The sequence below is a fragment of the Brassica rapa genome, chromosome A03 (assembly GCF_000309985.2).
Source record: "Brassica rapa cultivar Chiifu-401-42 chromosome A03, CAAS_Brap_v3.01, whole genome shotgun sequence".
In the NCBI taxonomy this organism is placed as follows: domain Eukaryota; kingdom Viridiplantae; phylum Streptophyta; class Magnoliopsida; order Brassicales; family Brassicaceae; genus Brassica; species Brassica rapa.
The window spans coordinates 19,509,269-19,528,581 of NC_024797.2; the positions used below are offsets into that span (position 1 = coordinate 19,509,269).

A 19,313-nucleotide genomic window follows, 5' to 3' on the forward strand; every position below is an offset into this window, starting at 1 on the left:
TAGAAGTATTTGTTTACCTAAATTTCTGGATAAAAAATGGCTAATCAAAAAAGTGGAAAACGACCAATCCATTTCAGTATGGAATGACCTGTAGATTTCTGCTCCTCGTTTAAGGTCAGCAATATTAAAAACTGAAACCCTAATTTTTAAACCATTCTCTGGAAAATCTCACCAACCCGAAAATTGTTTCATGGCATGTGGGTCTACTTAATGCATATATACATCCAGATGATGTGAAGATCATCAAAGACTTAGCCATAAGTCGGAATTGTAGGCCTGATTCTTCTGGTTGGCTATTCATAGAGACCGGTAAATATATTGTGAAATCAAGATATAAGATTGAATCTCTATATCCAGATAAGGAACAATGTACGGTTTCTTATGGTTCGGATACCAAACTGTTGTTGGCTTTTTTTCATTTGGAAACTGAAATGTTCTCCAAAGTTGTGATATTTTATCTGCCAAGTTATATCGGGTACTATACCGGTTGCAAAAAATTTGAAAGCGCGGGGTATTGACTGTGATATCCGATGTAGTATTTATGGTGCAGAGGAAGAATCAATTAATCATGTTCTCTTTATGTCCACTGCAAACATGTCTTTATCAAAAATTTCATTTCGCCCCCTCCCCCCGCCCACCCCCCTGAAATTTTCACAACTCCTTCGTACTAATATAGATTGTCTTTTCTGGAAATTCTCCGAAAAATATGATTTCAGCACCTTTCTTTGGATCTTGTGGTATATTTTGAATAACAAAACAATAAGATTTTTAAGAACAAAAATGGTAACCCACAGAAAATACTTCAGATAGCGGAAGTCAAGAGAATGGTGTGGGCAGAAGCTCAACTTACTATTCTCCCGAAAGGCACAGTGTGGTTCTACCGGCATTTGATTGGCAATCCTTAGGACATTCCATAATCTGTTTTTCGATGGTGCATGAAAGGAGCAAGATAAGTTCTCGAGACAGAGATGGTTCTGTAGAACTGTAGGTTCAGATGAGAAGATGATAGAGACAATGAATCCCCAAAGAACCTTTGATATGGGTCCTTAACTTTTAAGACATAGTTTTTGTGGTGTCATTACCGGAGAATGGCCAAATCAGTTCTGTTTGGCTTGAGACACTTTTTTGGATCGGTTTGGCTTTTCGGGTTGTTTTTTTTCTACCCTAGGTTGACCGAAAAAAAAAAAGTTATGATAAAAAAGGTAAAGAGATTGGAAACGCAAAGGTTTTGTCACACCCGGTTTTCTCAAAATAATATAATTGCGAAAAATAACAAAATAATAAATACTGAAATAATAATAATCTTCATATCATAATATAAAAGTCAATGCGATACTATAAGGCCTAAAAGCCCAACATCGATAACATCCGAAATATAAAATACGACATAAACCGAAAGTTTGAAATAAGAAATAACATAACGATAAAAGTCCAAAGGCCTAAAGGCCCGATAAAGATAAAAGCGAAAAAAAGCGATAGAAGCCCAAAAGCCCAATAGCACCGGTCCGATAATCACTCCTGCTCGTCGGTCTCACCTGAAAGGGGGAAGAGTGAGGGGTGAGCGATAGGTGAATCGCCCAATGAGGTATGGGGGATGCTACCCCGAAATCCATGGACCCGGACATAACACCCCGAATAAATATAATTTAATTCTAATACATGTCAAGCACGGCACCTAAAGTACCCAAGCAACAAACAATGATCCTAGCGAGGCGCGCTCTCGCCGCCCACTAACAGGCCAAACAACACTTCCGAGAGAGTGCTCAGTGTCACCGCCCTCAGACGATTTATCGACCACACCAGACTACGGTCCAGCCGGTCGACTGACTGGCCGTAGCCTCTCATACAATCCGGCATACAGAAGTCCGTCTCTGTATCCGGCAAAACAATTCTAACTAAGAATTTACATTAAGCGAAGCAATCAATGTTGAATCCTCTAACCCCCTAATTCCGGTTTAAGCAAAGAACCTAATAACTAAACAAGCAATGACAGACTCGATTTCAAGCAGACGGAACATATTAGAAATAAGTTATACTTATTCGAAGTCCTAAGCCGTGTAAGAGGAGTTCGGGAATAGCCCCTCACCTTAGCAATAGGGAAATGTGGTATCTATGAACTCCAGCTGCTCAAATAGACTCTAAATCTGAAATCAGGGCGAAATTCTAAGTCAGAACGGCTTTCGAACGGTTTAAAACGGGTTTAGTCAAGATTTACGGAAAAGTCAACACGCTGGTCAAAGGTCAACCCGGTCAACTTTAACCCAAGCCGGTTAACCCTTGACCAGATTGGAATTGATTTAAACCAACCGGTTGAACTCAACCGAAATCGATTCCAATTGGACCATCCGGTTTACCTTAACCAACAATTGATTAATTAATTAATCTATCTAACCGGTTTATCCTAACCGAAATCCAATTGATTTTAACCGGCGGTTTAACCTAGCCAACCCTAAATCAATTTAAACCAATCAAACCACCGGTTGACCGTGTGACCGAGTTGACTCACCGGGTCGACTCGGCCGAGTTGGCGAGTCGCCGGCGAATCACCGGCACTAGTCCCGGCGGCAACGGCGGAGGGTGGCGGCGGCTTACCGGAAAATCAGCGGCCGCGACGGCGGCGAGGCGGCGACGCGGCGGCAGCTTCTCGGCGGCGGACGGACGGCGGCCGATCACGGCGGCTCCGGCGAACGGCGGTCGGAGACGGCGGCGAGTGGCCGGAATGCGCGGTGGCTCCGGCGGACGGCGACGGCGCGTGCGTTTCACGCCCGCGCAGAGGCGAAACTTCGGGAGGCTCTAGCGGCTTCGTCCGGGCTCCGATTGCGGTGTGGTTGGTGTCTACGGCTTCGTCTCGACGAGAGGAACACGATGGTGGTCTTGCATGCACGAGATGATCAATGGTTAGGAAGTTATGGGCGATTTACTAAACGGAAACGAAACTGAAACTTAAGGCATGCGGTTTCCGGCAGTTACCTAGGGTGTTGATCGGGGGTGACGAGCTGAACGTGATCACGGCACACGGTTGCTCCGGCGACGAGCTCCGGCGACCCACTCACTGCAAAATGATCACACTTCTTCTTCTTAGTTCACTCTCTCTCTAACTCTTCTTTATTTTCTGAAGTTTCTGAGAAAACAAGGTGGAGGTGATGGTTATTTAAGGCAAAATACCTTGGGCTTTTTGGAGTGAATTTGGGCCTCGCTGAATGTCAGATGGGCTTGGGTTTGGGTCATGACAACTCTCCCCCACTAATAAAGAATTCGACCCCGAATTCGAGTCACCAAACTTTCCAATGACACCCCGAAACAGCTCTGGATAATCAATCCTCATTTGGAGCTCGGACTCCCAGGTCTCCTCCTGAATCCCGTCTCTCTCCCAACGGACCTTGACCAACATGGTCATCATACCATGATCTGCTTTCACTTGGCGATCCAATATCTCTACTGGCTGGCACAACCCACGTAAACCTTTGCCAAGGTCTCTAGGTGGCTGCTGCAAAATGAGCTCTGGCTCTCTCACGACTTTCCTCAAAACCGACACATGAAACACATCATGGAAGTCTGATAGCTCTCCTGATAAATCCAATCGGTAAGCAACTGCTCCAATCCGCTCCAATATAGGATATGGTCCCATATATCTCGGTTTAAGCTTCTTTAGCTTCCGAGTCTTAGATCCTCCCTGAAATGTCCTCATTTTCAGGTATACCAGGTCACCAACCTGAAACTCCAAGTCTTTTCGCCGCTTATCTGCATAACTCTTTTGACGGTCATGGGCTTCCTTAAGCCGCATCTTGAGCATCTCAACCTGCTCGACTGTCTCTTGAACCATGGCTGGTTCTATCTCACGTCGCTCTCCCACTTCCGTCCAACAAAGTGGTGTGCGACAAGGTCTACCATATAGAGCCTCATATGGTGCCATCTCAATACTCGAATGATAGCTGTTGTTGTAGGCAAACTCGGCTAGAGGTAGATACTTCACCCAACTACCTTCCCAATCTAAAACACAAGCTCTGAGCATATCCTCCAAAGTAAGTCTGCCCGCTCTACAGCCTCAGCGCCAACTGACTCTCCTTCTACAGTAATTGCACATAATCTGAGACTAGCAAGTGTCCCAGTAAGCTCCTGGACCTCTTTGGTTTCCGATACATCGCTTTTGCGCCTACTCAGGGCATCCGCCACATGATTGGCTTTTCCCGGATGATATGTGATCTCCAAGTTGTAGTCTGCTAACAACTCCATCCATCTACGCTGCCTCAAATTCAAGTCCGCCTGCGTAAATACGTACTTCAGACTCTGGTGGTCCGTGAAAATCTTCACCTTCTCTCCATACAAGTATGACCTCCAGATCTTTAATGCGAATACAACTGCTGCCAACTCCAAATCATGCGTAGGATAATTGGCCTCGTGAGGCCTCAATTGTCGTGATGCATAGGCAATGACCTGACCCTCCTGCATCAGTACACATCCCAATCCGGTGCCTGACGCATCAGTGTAAACATCATATGGTATTCCTGGTCTCGGGAGTACCAAAACTGGCGCATGGGTCAGCTGCCGCTTCAACTCAGTGAAACTTCCCGAACATTCCTCTGTCCAATCAAACTTGGCGTCTTTTCCTGTTAGCCGTGTCATTGGCTTTGCAATGCTAGCAAAACTGTTGACATACTTTCTGTAGTATCCTGCCAAACCGAGAAAACTGCGGATCTCCGTCGCACTCTTAGGTGTCGGCCACTCTGAAATGGCGGTAATCTTCTCCTGATCTACGGCAACTCCTGCTTCTGAAACCACGTGACCCAAAAATCCAATCTTCCTCTGCCAAAAGTTACACTTACTTAGCTTGGCAAACAACTGATGTTCCCGAAGCTTACCCAACACAATCCGCAAATGCTCAGCATGCTCTTCTCTACTCCGAGAATAAACCAAGATATCATCGATGAAAACTATCACAAACTTATCCAGCTGCTCTCGAAACACATCATTCATGAGCTTCATGAACGCGGCTGGTGCGTTCGTCAACCCAAATGGCATCACCACAAACTCGTAATGTCCATAACGGGTACGGAATGCCGTCTTCCGCACATCTCCCTCAGCTATCTCAATCTGGTGGTATCCCGATGCCAAGTCAATCTTAGAGAACCATGAAGCTCCCTGCAACTGGTCCAACAACTCGTCGATACGCGGGAGCGGGTACTTATTCTTGATGGTCACTTTGTTCAAACCTCTATAATCGATACAAAGTCTGAAGCTCCCATCTTTCTTCTTCACAAACAACACTGGTGCTCCCCACGGTGACGTACTCGGCCTGATAAACCCCTTATCAGATAGCTCCTCCAACTGCTTCTTTAACTCTGCCATCTCAGTTGGTGCGAGACGGTATGGAGCTCGTGAAACTGGTGCTGCTCCTGGCTTTACTTCTATCGTAAGTACGTCCGCTCTAGCTGGTGGTGGCCCTTTTAAAGCTTCAAAAACATCCTCGTACTCGGCAACCACTGGTATATCATGCAGCTCCTGCTGACCGTCCTCCTTAACCATCGAAATGGTTGCCAAAAATCCCTCTGCTCCACTCTCCAATAATTCTTCGGCACGCAACATGGAGACGATAGGAATTTCCCGGTGTGTCTGAATGCCCTCGCAAATGATCTTTCCTTCTTCTCTAGGGATATTAACTCTTGCCTTCGGACAATCCAAGACTACTCGATGTCGCGACAACCAATCCATCCCAAGTATAACATCGTAGGAGCTCATCTCCATCTCTGTCAAATCTCCGAGCAACTCGACTCCTCCAAGTAGAACTGGTACATCGTGATGAATGCCAACTGCTCCCAACTTCTCCGTGCCAGCAGTCTGAATCTGCTTAGCCTTCGGTTCGAAGACACCCCGAAAAGACCAAGACTGGACTAAGCGCGGACTCACAAAACTATGAGAAGCTCCCGTGTCGAATAAGGTATAAGCTGACTCTACCGAAACCGATCCTACACGTGATTTTTACTAACTACACATGACAACCACGAACCAAAAGACTCAAACACAAACAAGTATGGAAAAGTCTCATACCTGCTATCGGCTCAGCTCCCTGAAGATCTCCAACCGCAAACACTCGTGGAGCGATGGCTAGACGCTTCGGTGGTGGTGGAAGTGCCGCATTGCCCCTCCTCGGATAATCTCTGATGAAGTGACCTGGCTGACCACAGCCAAAACAAACCTGCGCCACTGCTGGTGCGGCAATCTGTCTGACTGGTGGTGTATCCACTGGCTTAACCTGACAATACTTCGAAATATGTCCCAGCTGACCACAAGTAAAACACCTAGGACACCTCCCACTATGGCGGCGACGACAACGGGGACAAGTCGGTAACCCTGACTGCTCTCCTCCTCGGCTATGGGACTCTGGAGCTTTTCCAGACTTAACATGAACTGCTTTGGTAAGTTTCTGCTCCTCTGCCAAACCTGCCTCCTGCTCGGCAGCTTTCTCCACCAAATCTCCCAATCTGTGGTAAGTGACTACCCGACACCTGTTGCGAATCTCCACTCGCATCCCACTCAAAAACTTCCTGATCATGTCTTCCTCTGAAATGCCCACTCCAGCAAATCTGCGAAGTTGGTTGAACACAACCTCATACTCCCTGATAGACATCTCTCCCTGGCTTACATGCTCGAACTCGCACTTCTTCCTGTCCATAGCTTCCTTCGGAAAGTATTTCCTATCAAACTCTCGAATGAAGTCAGCGAAGGTAAGCCTCTCTGGCCCAAAATGACTCAATCGTATTCCCTCCCACCATATAAGAGCATCTCCACGAAGATACTGCATAGTCAATCTGAGCGACAACTCTGGTGGACACTCAATAATCTCCAGCTTCCGCTGCAAGGCTAACTTCCAATCATGTGCAGCTACAGCATCCACTGTCCCGCTAAAATGCTCCATATCCATGTTTCTCATCTGACATGTCAGCCTGTAGAACCTCTCATCATAAACCGGGTAAACATGAGGTCGCGGTGGTGGTGGCGGTAGATCCTGAACACCATGAGCAAACTGCTGAGCTGGACCCTGCTGCAGTGGAACCTGAGGAAGGGGAACCTGCTGAACGGGATCCTGATGATCATGCTGATCCTGCTGAACCTGAACCGGTGGAACTTGCTGAACCCGAATCTGTGGACCCTGCTGCACCTGAACCTGAGGACCCTGTTGAACGGCAGCCATCTGACGAGCAACCTCCTGAGCAGCTACTCGGGCAGCCTCTTGAGCGGCCTGCCTGGCTGTCTCCTGGGCAATCTGCTGAAGTGCCTCCTGAGCTGCCTGTCTAGCGGCATCCTGAACCATCTGTCTCAATGCATCCTGATCAACTGGTGGAGCCGCGGGTGGCGGAACTGCGGGCTGCTCATGCTCATCTACATTGTCTCTAACAGCTCTGGCGGTCTGGGCACGGGTGGTTCTTCTCCTTGGCGGCATCTGAAAGGAAAGCGAAATGTTAACTTACGCTCAACTTTTGATACCAACATTTAAGGAGAAGTGATATCGAACGGAAAGGTGCTATTTATTTTCGTTTACAAAATTCCCAAATCCCCGAAAATATTTGAAATCATCTAAAACCGTCTAAAACCGAATAAAACCAGGTCTCCAAAAATCGCCATCCCGGGTCGGAGCCGGGACGGAACCCCGCTCTGATACCAAAAATTGTCACACCCGGTTTTCTCAAAATAATATAATTGCGAAAAATAACAAAATAATAAATACTGAAATAATAATAATCTTCATATCATAATATAAAAGTCAATGCGATACTATAAGGCCTAAAAGCCCAACATCGATAACATCCGAAATATAAAATACGACATAAACCGAAAGTTTGAAATAAGAAATAACATAACGATAAAAGTCCAAAGGCCTAAAGGCCCGATAAAGATAAAAGCGAAAAAAAGCGATAGAAGCCCAAAAGCCCAATAGCACCGGTCCGATAATCACTCCTGCTCGTCGGTCTCACCTGAAAGGGGGAAGAGTGAGGGGTGAGCGATAGGTGAATCGCCCAATGAGGTATGGGGGATGCTACCCCGAAATCCATGGACCCGGACATAACACCCCGAATAAATATAATTTAATTCTAATACATGTCAAGCACGGCACCTAAAGTACCCAAGCAACAAACAATGATCCTAGCGAGGCGCGCTCTCGCCGCCCACTAACAGGCCAAACAACACTTCCGAGAGAGTGCTCGGTGTCACCGCCCTCAGACGATTTATCGACCACACCAGACTACGGTCCAGCCGGTCGACTGACTGGCCGTAGCCTCTCATACAATCCGGCATACAGAAGTCCGTCTCTGTATCCGGCAAAACAATTCTAACTAAGAATTTACATTAAGCGAAGCAATCAATGTTGAATCCTCTAACACCCTAATTCCGGTTTAAGCAAAGAACCTAATAACTAAACAAGCAATGACAGACTCGATTTCAAGCAGACGGAACATATTAGAAATAAGTTATACTTATTCGAAGTCCTAAGCCGTGTAAGAGGAGTTCGGGAATAGCCCCTCACCTTAGCAATAGGGAAATGTGGTATCTACGAACTCCAGCTGCTCAAATAGACTCTAAATCTGAAATCAGGGCGAAATTCTAAGTCAGAACGGCTTTCGAACGGTTTAAAACGGGTTTAGTCAAGATTTACGGAAAAGTCAACACGCTGGTCAAAGGTCAACCCGGTCAACTTTGACCCAAGCCGGTTAACCCTTGACCAGATTGGAATTGATTTAAACCAACCGGTTGAACTCAACCGAAATCGATTCCAATTGGACCATCCGGTTTACCTTAACCAACAATTGATTAATTAATTAATCTATCTAACCGGTTTATCCTAACCGAAATCTAATTGATTTTAACCGGCGGTTTAACCTAGCCAACCCTAAATCAATTTAAACCAATCAAACCACCGGTTGACCGTGTGACCGAGTTGACTCACCGGGTCGACTCGGCCGAGTTGGCGAGTCGCCGGCGAATCACCGGCACTAGTCCCGGCGGCAACGGCGGAGGGTGGCGGCGGCTTACCGGAAAATCAGCGGCGGCGACGCGGCGGCAGCTTCTCGGCGGCGGACGGACCGGCGAACGGCGGTCGGAGACGGCGGCGAGTGGCCGGAATGCGCGGTGGCTCCGGCGGACGGCGACGGCGCGTGCGTTTCACGCCCGCGCAGAGGCGAAACTTCGGGAGGCTCTAGCGGCTTCGTCCGGGCTCCGATTGCGGTGTGGTTGGTGTCTACGGCTTCGTCTCGACGAGAGGAACACGATGGTGGTCTTGCATGCACGAGATGATCAATGGTTAGGAAGTTATGGGCGATTTACTAAACGGAAACGAAACTGAAACTTAAGGCATGCGGTTTCCGGCAGTTACCTAGGGTGTTGATCGGGGGTGACGAGCTGAACGTGATCACGGCACACGGTTGCTCCGGCGACGAGCTCCGGCGACCCACTCACTGCAAAATGATCACACTTCTTCTTCTTAGTTCACTCTCTCTCTAACTCTTCTTTATTTTCTGAAGTTTCTGAGAAAACAAGGTGGAGGTGATGGTTATTTAAGGCAAAATACCTTAGGTTTTTTGGAGTGAATTTAGGCCTCGCTGAATGTCAGATGGGCTTGGGTTTGGGTCATGACAGGTTTCCTTCAACTTCACGCCACGGTGAATCACTGATCGGCATTAGAGAAAAAAAAAAGGAGAAAGAGATAACTCTTCTTTCTTCATCCCATCACTAGATCTCTCTCTCACCGTCGTCTTTTCTCCGCAGCAGCTATGGTTTCCCCCACCAAACTCAAATCCGTTGATTTCTACAGGTGCGGCCCTCTCATCTCTCTCTTGCATTTCTTATTTCCTGTGATGCATGTGCGCATGAACATGCACATTGTTGGAATGAATGTGATTAGTTTACCCCTTTGGATTGTCGTCAAGTATACATTCTTACGTTGATTTTCGTTGTCCTTGATAATTCTTTCAATGATCTGACGTTCGAGGTGCCTTGTTGTTCAAGGAAAATCCCGAGAGATTTGACAGAGGCGTCTCTCTCTGGCGCTGGCTTATCCATCGTAGCTGCTCTCGTTATGATGCTTCTCTTTGGAATGGTAGAATCCTTCTTATTTAGGGATATCGCTTTCTCTCTGTTTTGATTAAGACAAGACATGCATGATCTTTGTATCTTGCAGGAGCTGAGTAGTTATTTGGAAGTCACCACTACAACAGCTGTCGTTGTTGACAAGAGCTCTGATGGGGACTTCTTACGCATTGATTTCAACATCAGGTTTAGATATTGTTTGACGTAACTGGTTAATCAGTTAATCATTTTTTTTTCTTTGTTGATTGATATTGAAATCTGCTCTAGATGTCTAGGGAACATGGATAATAGTCACTAGATATTCATAAAGTAATGTTTTTCTTGTCGAATCATTGCTATATAAGCTAACATTTGTTTTCGTATATTTTTTCTATTTGTAGCTTTCCTGCCCTTTCTTGTGAATTTGCATCCCTTGATGTGAATGACGTGTTAGGAACAGTAAGTCTCTGCTCACAACTCTCATCTCTTTCTACATTGAGGATCCCATTCTAACTGTTTTGAATGCATCTTCCAATTAAATTGTCTATGATTATCATACAAAAAATTCTTGACGTTCTTCTTCAGTATCAGAGAATGTATGTTTTGGTTATATGATACTGCATGATAAATTATCTATAGAAGCAACTTGAGTTGCGTGCAATGATTATAAGGATTTAGACCAATGTTCATTTTTATTTTAGTAGTTGTAAACTTGTAATCATCAAAGTTAGGTGAAACTCAGTAATACCATCCTTTCAATTATTTGAAAACTTGAAGCTTATGATCTTATTTCTGAGTCCATGTTTCAGTTGTGCAGAACTTGTTATGTATTATGTTAAAAGCAAGACTTAATAACCAAGCCCATGATATATACTATTATTTAATATGGTTAAATGAGGCCTAGATCTAATTTGATGTTTGAATTTTCAGAACAGGTTGAATATAACAAAAACAGTTCGCAAGTTTCCAATTGATCCACATTTAAAGGCCACCGGCGGAGAGTTCCACTCTGGCCTTGCATCACATCACATCAACCATGGAGAAGAAATTAAGCAAGAGTTTCCTGATGGTGCAATACAATTAACAAATGGTGGTTTTCAATCATTGTCACACCAGTGAGTAGGCAGTTTCCTTTTTTTTTTCTTTGTGGATGTGTAGGAGTCAGTCCTATGTGAAGGTAGAATATGGATTGACGTAAAATGACTTTTTTTATGCAGCTTTCCGTTATTGATTGTTAACTTTAATGCACCATGGTGCTACTGGAGTAATCGTCTGGTAACTCACTTCTTTTTTTTTTTTTTGGTAAAAATGTAAAGTGGTAACTCAGTTCTCTTATTGATTTCTTATGCTTCTTTGAAAAAATAGTTGGTAGCTTTTATTAAAATTCTTGACAAAAAAAAATGTACCTCTTCAAGTTATTTCCAACCAAACTGCAAAACACTATTTTAGTGTAATTTTTACACTAAAACTTCTCCAACCCAACTGTAAAAATCACATTATTTTAGTGTCACAATATAATTTCTCACCAAATTTTCACACTATAACATTATTCACTCCACTAAAAATACTATTCACTTATTTTATTAATAAAATGTATAATTAAAAAATGACAAATAAAAATTTAAATACATATAATATTATAAAATAACTTTTAGTGTGAAGTTTAGTGTTGTGGTTGGAGAATAACATTTTTTAGTGTTGAAACTACACCAAAATAGTATAGTTTTAACACTAAAATAGTGTTATGGGTTGGAGATGCACTCAGTACTTGTCTAACAATGAGAAGTTCCTTCATGTTTGGTTATGATGAGCTTCTTTTGTTTTTTTCTTACTGTTTGCTCCAGAAACCGTCTTGGGAGAAAGCTGCTACCATTATAAAACAGAGGTTTGCATTAAGAGTCTTCTGCGTTTTTATTAAGTTTTTGGAATCCTTAAGTAAAGGTGGCTAATATATTTATTTCTGAAACATGGTCATGTTAATATCTCTGCTACAGATATAATCCTGACACTGATGGGCGTGTTCTTCTAGGAAGTGTTGATTGCACAGAAGAACCTGCGCTATGTAGGAGGTACTAGGAAGCTGGTTTTTTTCTCTCAATCTTCTTCTTGTTTCCGGTTGTGTATGAAAACTTGGTGACTTGTTTGTTTCTTGCTTGTTTGCTCATATTTTAATGGCTGATGTTTAAGTATGTATGTATGGGAAGCAGAGCAGTGATTGGATATATTTTTTCAGGAACCATATACAAGGCTATCCATCTATTCGGATTTTCCGCAAAGGCAATGACCTTAAGTAAGAAACCATCTGATTAGATTTTTTAAAACTTCCAGCTACTAGCGTAGTTTTAGTTCTTTGTATCTTCTGCTTAACCTTATGAGTCAATCATTGTCTTAAATATACCTTCCGTACGTAAGCTTATGTGAACCACTTGTACGTGGGTGCCAAAAATATTCCATATGGACAGTGTTCCCTGCTTAATTTGTTGTTTTCAGAGAAGACCATGGACACCACGAACATGAATCTTACTATGGAGATCGGGACACAGAGAGTATAGTTAAGGTAGACAAGATCCAAATTAGTTAACATTATATCTAATGTGTTCATTAGTTCGTCTAGTAGTTATATATACATATACATGCACAAGACATCATATCTTTTTAATTTTCTTTCTTTCTTGCAGATGGTGGATGAACTGGTAGCACCAATCCACCCGGAGACGCACAAGCTAGCTTTGGATTGGGGTATATCCAATGACACAGCAAAACTTCTTAAAAAGGCACCAGTTACAGGAGGTTGTAGAGTTGAAGGTTATGTGCGTGTAAAGAAGGTAAAACCCTCGGGCTGTTAAAAAAAAAGAAGTGAAGACTGAATCAATGTCCCTGGAGTTATGTCTTTTAAGTATGTTTTCAGGTTCCAGGAAACCTCGTTATCTCAGCTCATTCAGGAGCTCACTCGTTCGATTCTTCTCAAATGAACATGTCGCATGTTGTCACCCATCTTTCATTTGGGAGGATGATTGATACTAGGTTGTTGACCGATTTGAAGCGCTTGTTGCCATATCTTGGCCAAAGCCATGACAAGTTGGATGAAAAAGCATTCATAAATCAACACGAGTTTGGTGCCAATGTTACTGTAAGTCCCAAAAAGACCTTTGTACGAATCTAGATTCTTGACGTCTTTGAACCTATGTTCTTTTTAATGGCCCTTACAGATTGAACACTACCTACAAATAGTTAAAACAGAGGTCATTACAAGAAGATACGGTCAAGAACATTCATTGACAGAGGAACATGAGTACACCGCTCACAGCAGCATAACTCAGACTTACTACTTACCCGTTGCAAAGTTTCACTTTGAGCTCTCTCCCATGCAGGTTCAGTCAACATCTCTCGCAAATTCGTCGGAATATATACTCTCCTCTGTACAACTAAAGAAATACTTTAGGATAGTAATAAATGGTTTTTTTTAATCAAAAATGAATTTTCGGATTTTGAAATAAAATTTCCAAAACAAAAATTGAAAAAAGAACTTCGAAAAAATTGGAATATTGAATAAAGTTTTTTCAAAAGAAATATTATTAGTTTTTATTTATATTCATTTATATTTATATATCTGAAGATGTATAATTATCATTTATCTCTTTAATGAAACCTCTTCTAGTCAAAACATTTTTTGGATTCTTTTTGAAGATTATCCCTTACAGTTACTTTGTTTCTGCAGATTCTAATAACTGAAAATCCAAAGTCCTTCTCACACTTCATCACAAATCTTTGCGCCATTATTGGTGGTGTTTTCACGGTTAGTATATTTTCTCAGTCAATCTTGCTTCTTTATACTCTCACGGATCCATGTTGGTTTCAGATTCTGGCTGTGGATTTTTTTTCAGGTTGCGGGAATAATAGATTCGGTATTACACAATACAATAAGACTGATTAAGAAGGTCGAACTTGGGAAAAACATTTGATTGTCTACTGGAGGTTAGAGTTTACCATTAATTCATAAAACCATAGAAGAACCTCACACTTCTTATTTTTGGAATAGCTGTTCCTACATAGAAAAACTCAGTAAAGAGAAAGAAGTTTTGTTTGACAGTATCTTAGTTTCTTTATCCTTAACATGCACACAATTAGAAAATTTTATTCACGTACATGAGAAACAAATGTGAAAAGAATCAAACAACAAACACCAATGGACACAAAGTGGGGTGAAAATACAGAAACTTGTTACATAGTGAAAACACAAGACAAAACAGAAACTTCTTAGTGTAGGAATAGAGTTGAAGCAAGAGCAGCTCCGAGGAGAGCAACAATAAAGGAAGAAGATAGAGAAGCTGCGTTGTTTGGAGTTTCTTGAGATGGAGTAGGCGTAGCTGCTGGGGGCTCAAGGGCTCCTTCCATAGGCGGAGAAGGAGCGTATTCTCCTGAAGGAGCCGGGGCTGGAGATGGAGGTGAGGGTGATGTAGTGTTGTTGTTGCCGCTTCTGTCAGCCATGACGATGACAACTAGCTTCTCGTTCTTGTTGCAGTGGTCTTTGTTTCCGCTGATGAAATAGTACGGACCAGAATGTGTTAGTGCGAATGAAGTTTTGCCGTCTGCGAATTTATCGGTTGGTGCATCCGTGTTGCAGCTGTCGTAAGCGTCCCTTGTGACTTGGAGCACTGAGTCTTGGTTTGGTTGGTATACAAACACTGCATGTGTATACATCTTTGGTGTGTCATATGTGAAAGAAAGATATGATTGTATGGTTAATAGTAGAGTGTGGAAACTTACGTAGAGAGTCACCGATTTGGAATCTGCTCTGTTCTGCCCATTGACTATAAACTTGAGAGCCGGATGGGACGGTCCAACCTTTTGCACCACCGACCGCAAACTCTCTAGCGTAGGCTTTGTTAACGGTCATGAACAGACACACAAGGCCGAACCCATGAAGCATCATGTTGTTTAGGTTTTTAACCATTTCTTAAACTGAAAAAAAAAAGAGAATAAAAGGCTATGTACTAGAGATATGGATGTGGTCTTGGATTTGATGAGACAAGATGAAAGGCTAATGGGTTTATATAAAGGTGTTGCAGAGAAGCTTTTTAATTTTATTTCTCAGATTCTAAGCAAAGCATAGATACCTGCTTTAAAGAAAGTGTTTCAGTTTTGGAATCTCATGTGACTTGCTTCTTCTGTCAATAACTTTTGTTCCTTGCTTCTGCATCTTTGGTTGTGTACTTTATACAAAAAAAATATAATTAAAAGTACTTAAAATCAAAAGACTAATAAATCTTCTTCATGTCAAAAAGAAGCTGACATTGTTCTGAGCTTCTGGAATTGCTACCAGAGAGAACAACAAACGTACACATGAATACTTTTATAGACCAAACAAAAGTATTAATACAATAAGTCCTTTTTTTTGTTCAATATTTAGATCAATCATATTACAAAGATCTCTCCACATCTGCTCCTTTTGATCCTTTCTCTGCATCAAGAACTGACCAATCACACTAGCTTTAGTTATGTCTTTGGTAGTTAATTCATCATAGTGCAAAAGCCGTGGCCATAGCAAAAACAAGTGACATCAAGACACTGATACCGCCTCTATGTCCTGAGCTCTTCTTTGGGAAATGTTTAGGAAGCGCACATTCTTCTCCATTAAAGAAAAGCTTTGTCGGAAACCCATCACCTTCAGCTATTTTCAGACCATTAATGTTCTTCTTGGTAAACGAGATAACAGACTGTTGCTTGCCCGGCACAGGAGGGTCTCTTAATGGATGCGTTCCGTTAACTTGACCCACAAGGTAGTTCAAACCAGGCAACCCTTGGAACATAACAGTTCGGTTGTTCGGTGGAACACGTGTGCCGTTAAAGGAGTAAACATTTTCATACCCTTTACCTGATTTCCCCATCTCAACCGCCACAAACCAATCCTCAAACGCAAAGTCTCTCCAGTTAAAAACAGTTAACCTCGCGGTCCAACCGTTTCTATAATCAGTGTTAACGTGCCAGTTAATGCTAACTCCACAGTTATCAGGACAAGGGAGCTTCTTAGGTATAGGCATGTGGTTTTGTTTGGCCCAAGCCTTAGCTTTTAGGGTTCGGTTATCGAAGGGAACAAGGAGAGCGTCTGGAGGGAGGAGGAGAGGGTTACGGTCAGCGTTGCATGTGTTGGTATCGATGTCATTGCATCCGCAAGCGCAAGTGTTACAAGGAATCGCGGAGTTGTTGTAATAGGCAGAGAATGAGACACAACATCTAGAGGCTTGTGCTTTGGGTTTGGTTATGTTGCAGACAATTTGCCAGCTGGAGATTGCATAGGTTACAGCCGGTAGACCGGAAGAATCCGGGAACTGTGACGGGTCGACCCGAACAGGTGGCCCGCATTTGTACTGAGGGTTGAGAACTCCGTCTATTTTCCAGTGCTGAGGTGGGTATAGAGCTGTTCTGTTTAGGTCAGGAGGCAACTTCCAAACCTAACATAGCAAAACAAAAACTTTAAAACCCTAAATTTATGCTACTCATGACATTATCTTGTTCCACAAAAATAAATGTTTAAAAAAAAATCAAAAAAGATAAATGCATTTTTTGTGTTTCTATTATTCAAAAATTGTAAATAGTGTATTTTATAAATTATCTGAACTACTATTGGTTTAATTTATTAAATTACAGAAAATGTTGTATTTATAATATAAATTTAATCTGTTTTTTTTTCTAATATGAAAACATGAAAGAACCTATTTTTGTAGAATGAATTGAGTATATTTTTTAACAAAATATTATTTACCTGCAGCTGAAACATAGACCGAGATTTCGAAGGATCCATAAGAGGTGGCAAAAGAGTTCCATTTTTGCAACAGAAAGGTAACTTTCCCATCACCTTGTCGTCCTTCCTCTCTGGAGGCAAATCGGAAATGGCTGGCTTCTTCTGACAATTCATGACCTGAGAGAAGTCTAAGTCTTTGTAGTACTGTCCAGCTTTGCTGTAAAGACATTCAGATGGATCTCTCTTGTGAGTGTAAGCTCCTCTCATGGTGTTTATAAACTCTCCTCGCATCCATTCCCAAGTAAGGTTCCAACGGTCTAACCGCCCTAACGGATTATCGTTGTCGATGGTCACTTGGGCTAAGTAGTTGCTGCTGAATGATTGAATAACATCGTAGACGATGTTCAGATCACCGTGCCTTCTCGGTGCAAACTTTGTCTTTGGCCCTGTCTTGACCTTGAACTTAGGGTTTCTCTTGCAACAAACGTTCATAGTGCCTCCTGCGCAAGAAATCCAAACCCATTGAAAACCACATTCAGATTTTATCTAAACATCTTTATAGTAATGACATATTTATTAGCAACAATTTTATTTTCGGCAAAACTCAAACCCGGCTCTAATTAGTGACCATGTTGAAAGAAAAAAATTATGGTAAATTTTTTGTTCATTTTTTTCATTCTTCTAGTGGTCACCAATTGAAGCCTAGTAATAACGTATTTATGATTTATTTCAAGTCAATCCTTAACACTAGGCTACCATCATTTGGTTAAGCCGTTAAGGTTAAGAAGTAAAATGTTGTGTTTTTAAAACATTAGAAATGACCTAACACACACAGATTACTTGTGCTTCAAGCAATCGAGTCTAGTATGGCCTAACCTTTTCTCTTAGCGGCAGGACATTCCCAACCATCGTTGACGAGCTTTAGAGTTTTCGGCATGGGCATCACGGACTTCGCAACCCCGAAAAGAGTTCCGGTGATTTCGATATTCGTCGATATCTGAGTGAAATCACCTGCGGTTAAAATCGATGTTTTCAAATCCGTGTTGGGCGATCCAACGAACGTGGTTCCATTGCTAGCATCCAGAGGAAAATCACCGTCCATTGGAACCGCGCCAGTCGCAGAAACGATCAGTTCCTTGTGTCGAAACCCTATAAACATTTGCCATCCCGTGAGCTCTTCCTTACCCGCGTTTACAATCATTGCCGTCGATTTAAACGCCCACGATTGAGCGGTCACGTTCTTGACGTGAGGATACTCTCTCTCGCGGCTGCCGAAGCTGTAGCTCATGAAGATACCGTTGCAACGCGCCATCTCTGGCGGCGGCTCTCCTGCTCCGTCTTCGGTGGGTGTTCCATAATCTTGGCCGTTGCATAGGAAAAGAGTTGATGATAATAAAATCAATAGACTTAATGAATAGCGTGTGTCCCAAGGTATCTTCATACCCGTTTTAACTTTAATAATAGGCTTCATCGTATGAACTCTTTCTTCCTCACCGCCTTGAGATTACTTGAACCGCAAGGCAGCGGGACAAAAGAAAATACAATGAATCAACCAAGCCTTTTGACAAAAACCAAAAGGATTGAATCAAACGATGAAGGTTTCAGATTGAAGAAACCTGTAAAAAGATTCAAATCCAATAGTTTTAATTCAAAGCAAGGAAGGTGGTTGGAGAAGAAGAGAGGCTCTTAATAGGTAATTTTGATATGAGCCTCTGGTTTATTTTGAGGCGAAGCGGAGAGGACATGTACGAATGTGTGTTAAGACACAATGGCTAATTTTGGAACAGAGGTTCATAGTTGTTTATAAACTAAAAACCGCTTCGATTGTTTCTGAAATGAAACAAACTCTGCTTTTTTTTCACAGAGGTATTTGGATTCTAGTTCGGTTTAACTCTGGCGAATATGGATTAGCACATTTTTGAGAATTTTTATCAAATATTTATCTAATTTGTTTAAAATATTTACGTTAAGTCTTTTACAGAAAATTTCAATTTATATTTGATATAATTTTTCTTATCCGACAACATGTAATATAGGTTTTTATGTACTTTAGCAAAGAAAAAAACATGTAAGGTGGTAAAAAGAAGCGGTTGAGACTCTAAATCGTTTAGAGTTCGATCTCTGCTTACGAAACAAATATAAAATACTTACGAAGTAGGTGTTTTCATGCACCATATACAAAAATAAAAGTTTTAAATTATATCTAAAAATAAAATTTTGTTAATTTTTAGATTTTATTGTTTGTTTACAATATTTGATTTTAAATTTTAATTTAATGATATGTTAAAATTAAGATAAAATAAATAATATTTACTTAATTTATATTTACTCATATATATGTATACAATTAAATTATATCTTGGAAAGATTTATTATCTATTTTTGGTTAAAATATACTAAATCAAATTTTATAAAATTAAGAATTTTTTTGCTAGGTATATAACTATAAAACGTAAAAATGATACTAATATTTCTAAAATTTGTAGATATTAAAAAGAAACTAATGGTATTA

The 19,313-nt window shown here is 41.8% G+C and overlaps 3 protein-coding genes across 3 annotated transcripts; 1 reads left to right on the forward strand and 2 right to left on the reverse strand.

Moving 5' to 3' along the window:
* The first annotated feature begins 149 nt into the window (after nucleotides 1-149).
* Nucleotides 150-14,359, forward strand: LOC103859866 (protein disulfide-isomerase 5-3). Its single transcript, XM_009137450.3, has 16 exons — nucleotides 150-1,225; nucleotides 9,631-9,805; nucleotides 10,000-10,090; nucleotides 10,172-10,266; nucleotides 10,461-10,518; nucleotides 10,990-11,174; nucleotides 11,277-11,334; nucleotides 11,904-11,944; nucleotides 12,054-12,128; nucleotides 12,293-12,349; nucleotides 12,550-12,616; nucleotides 12,738-12,884; nucleotides 12,968-13,189; nucleotides 13,269-13,430; nucleotides 13,778-13,855; nucleotides 13,944-14,359. The coding sequence occupies exons 2-16, from the start codon at nucleotides 9,765-9,767 to the stop codon at nucleotides 14,019-14,021; spliced, it is 1,455 nt and encodes a 484-aa protein (XP_009135698.1). The 5' UTR covers nucleotides 150-1,225; nucleotides 9,631-9,764; the 3' UTR covers nucleotides 14,022-14,359.
* On the reverse strand, nucleotides 14,174-15,103 carry LOC103859865 (early nodulin-like protein 3). The gene is made up of 2 exons (XM_009137449.3): nucleotides 14,827-15,103; nucleotides 14,174-14,744 (listed from the first exon to the last, which is right to left on the reverse strand). Exons 1-2 carry the CDS (start codon nucleotides 15,011-15,013, stop codon nucleotides 14,317-14,319), a joined length of 615 nt encoding a protein of 204 aa, XP_009135697.1. The 5' UTR covers nucleotides 15,014-15,103; the 3' UTR covers nucleotides 14,174-14,316.
* Nucleotides 15,104-15,397: 294 nt separating this feature from the next.
* Nucleotides 15,398-18,893, reverse strand: LOC103859867 (COBRA-like protein 10). Its single transcript, XM_009137451.3, has 3 exons — nucleotides 17,678-18,893; nucleotides 16,823-17,301; nucleotides 15,398-16,511 (listed from the first exon to the last, which is right to left on the reverse strand). The coding sequence occupies exons 1-3, from the start codon at nucleotides 18,270-18,272 to the stop codon at nucleotides 15,579-15,581; spliced, it is 2,007 nt and encodes a 668-aa protein (XP_009135699.1). The 5' UTR covers nucleotides 18,273-18,893; the 3' UTR covers nucleotides 15,398-15,578.
* Between the last annotated feature and the right edge of the window lie 420 nt (nucleotides 18,894-19,313).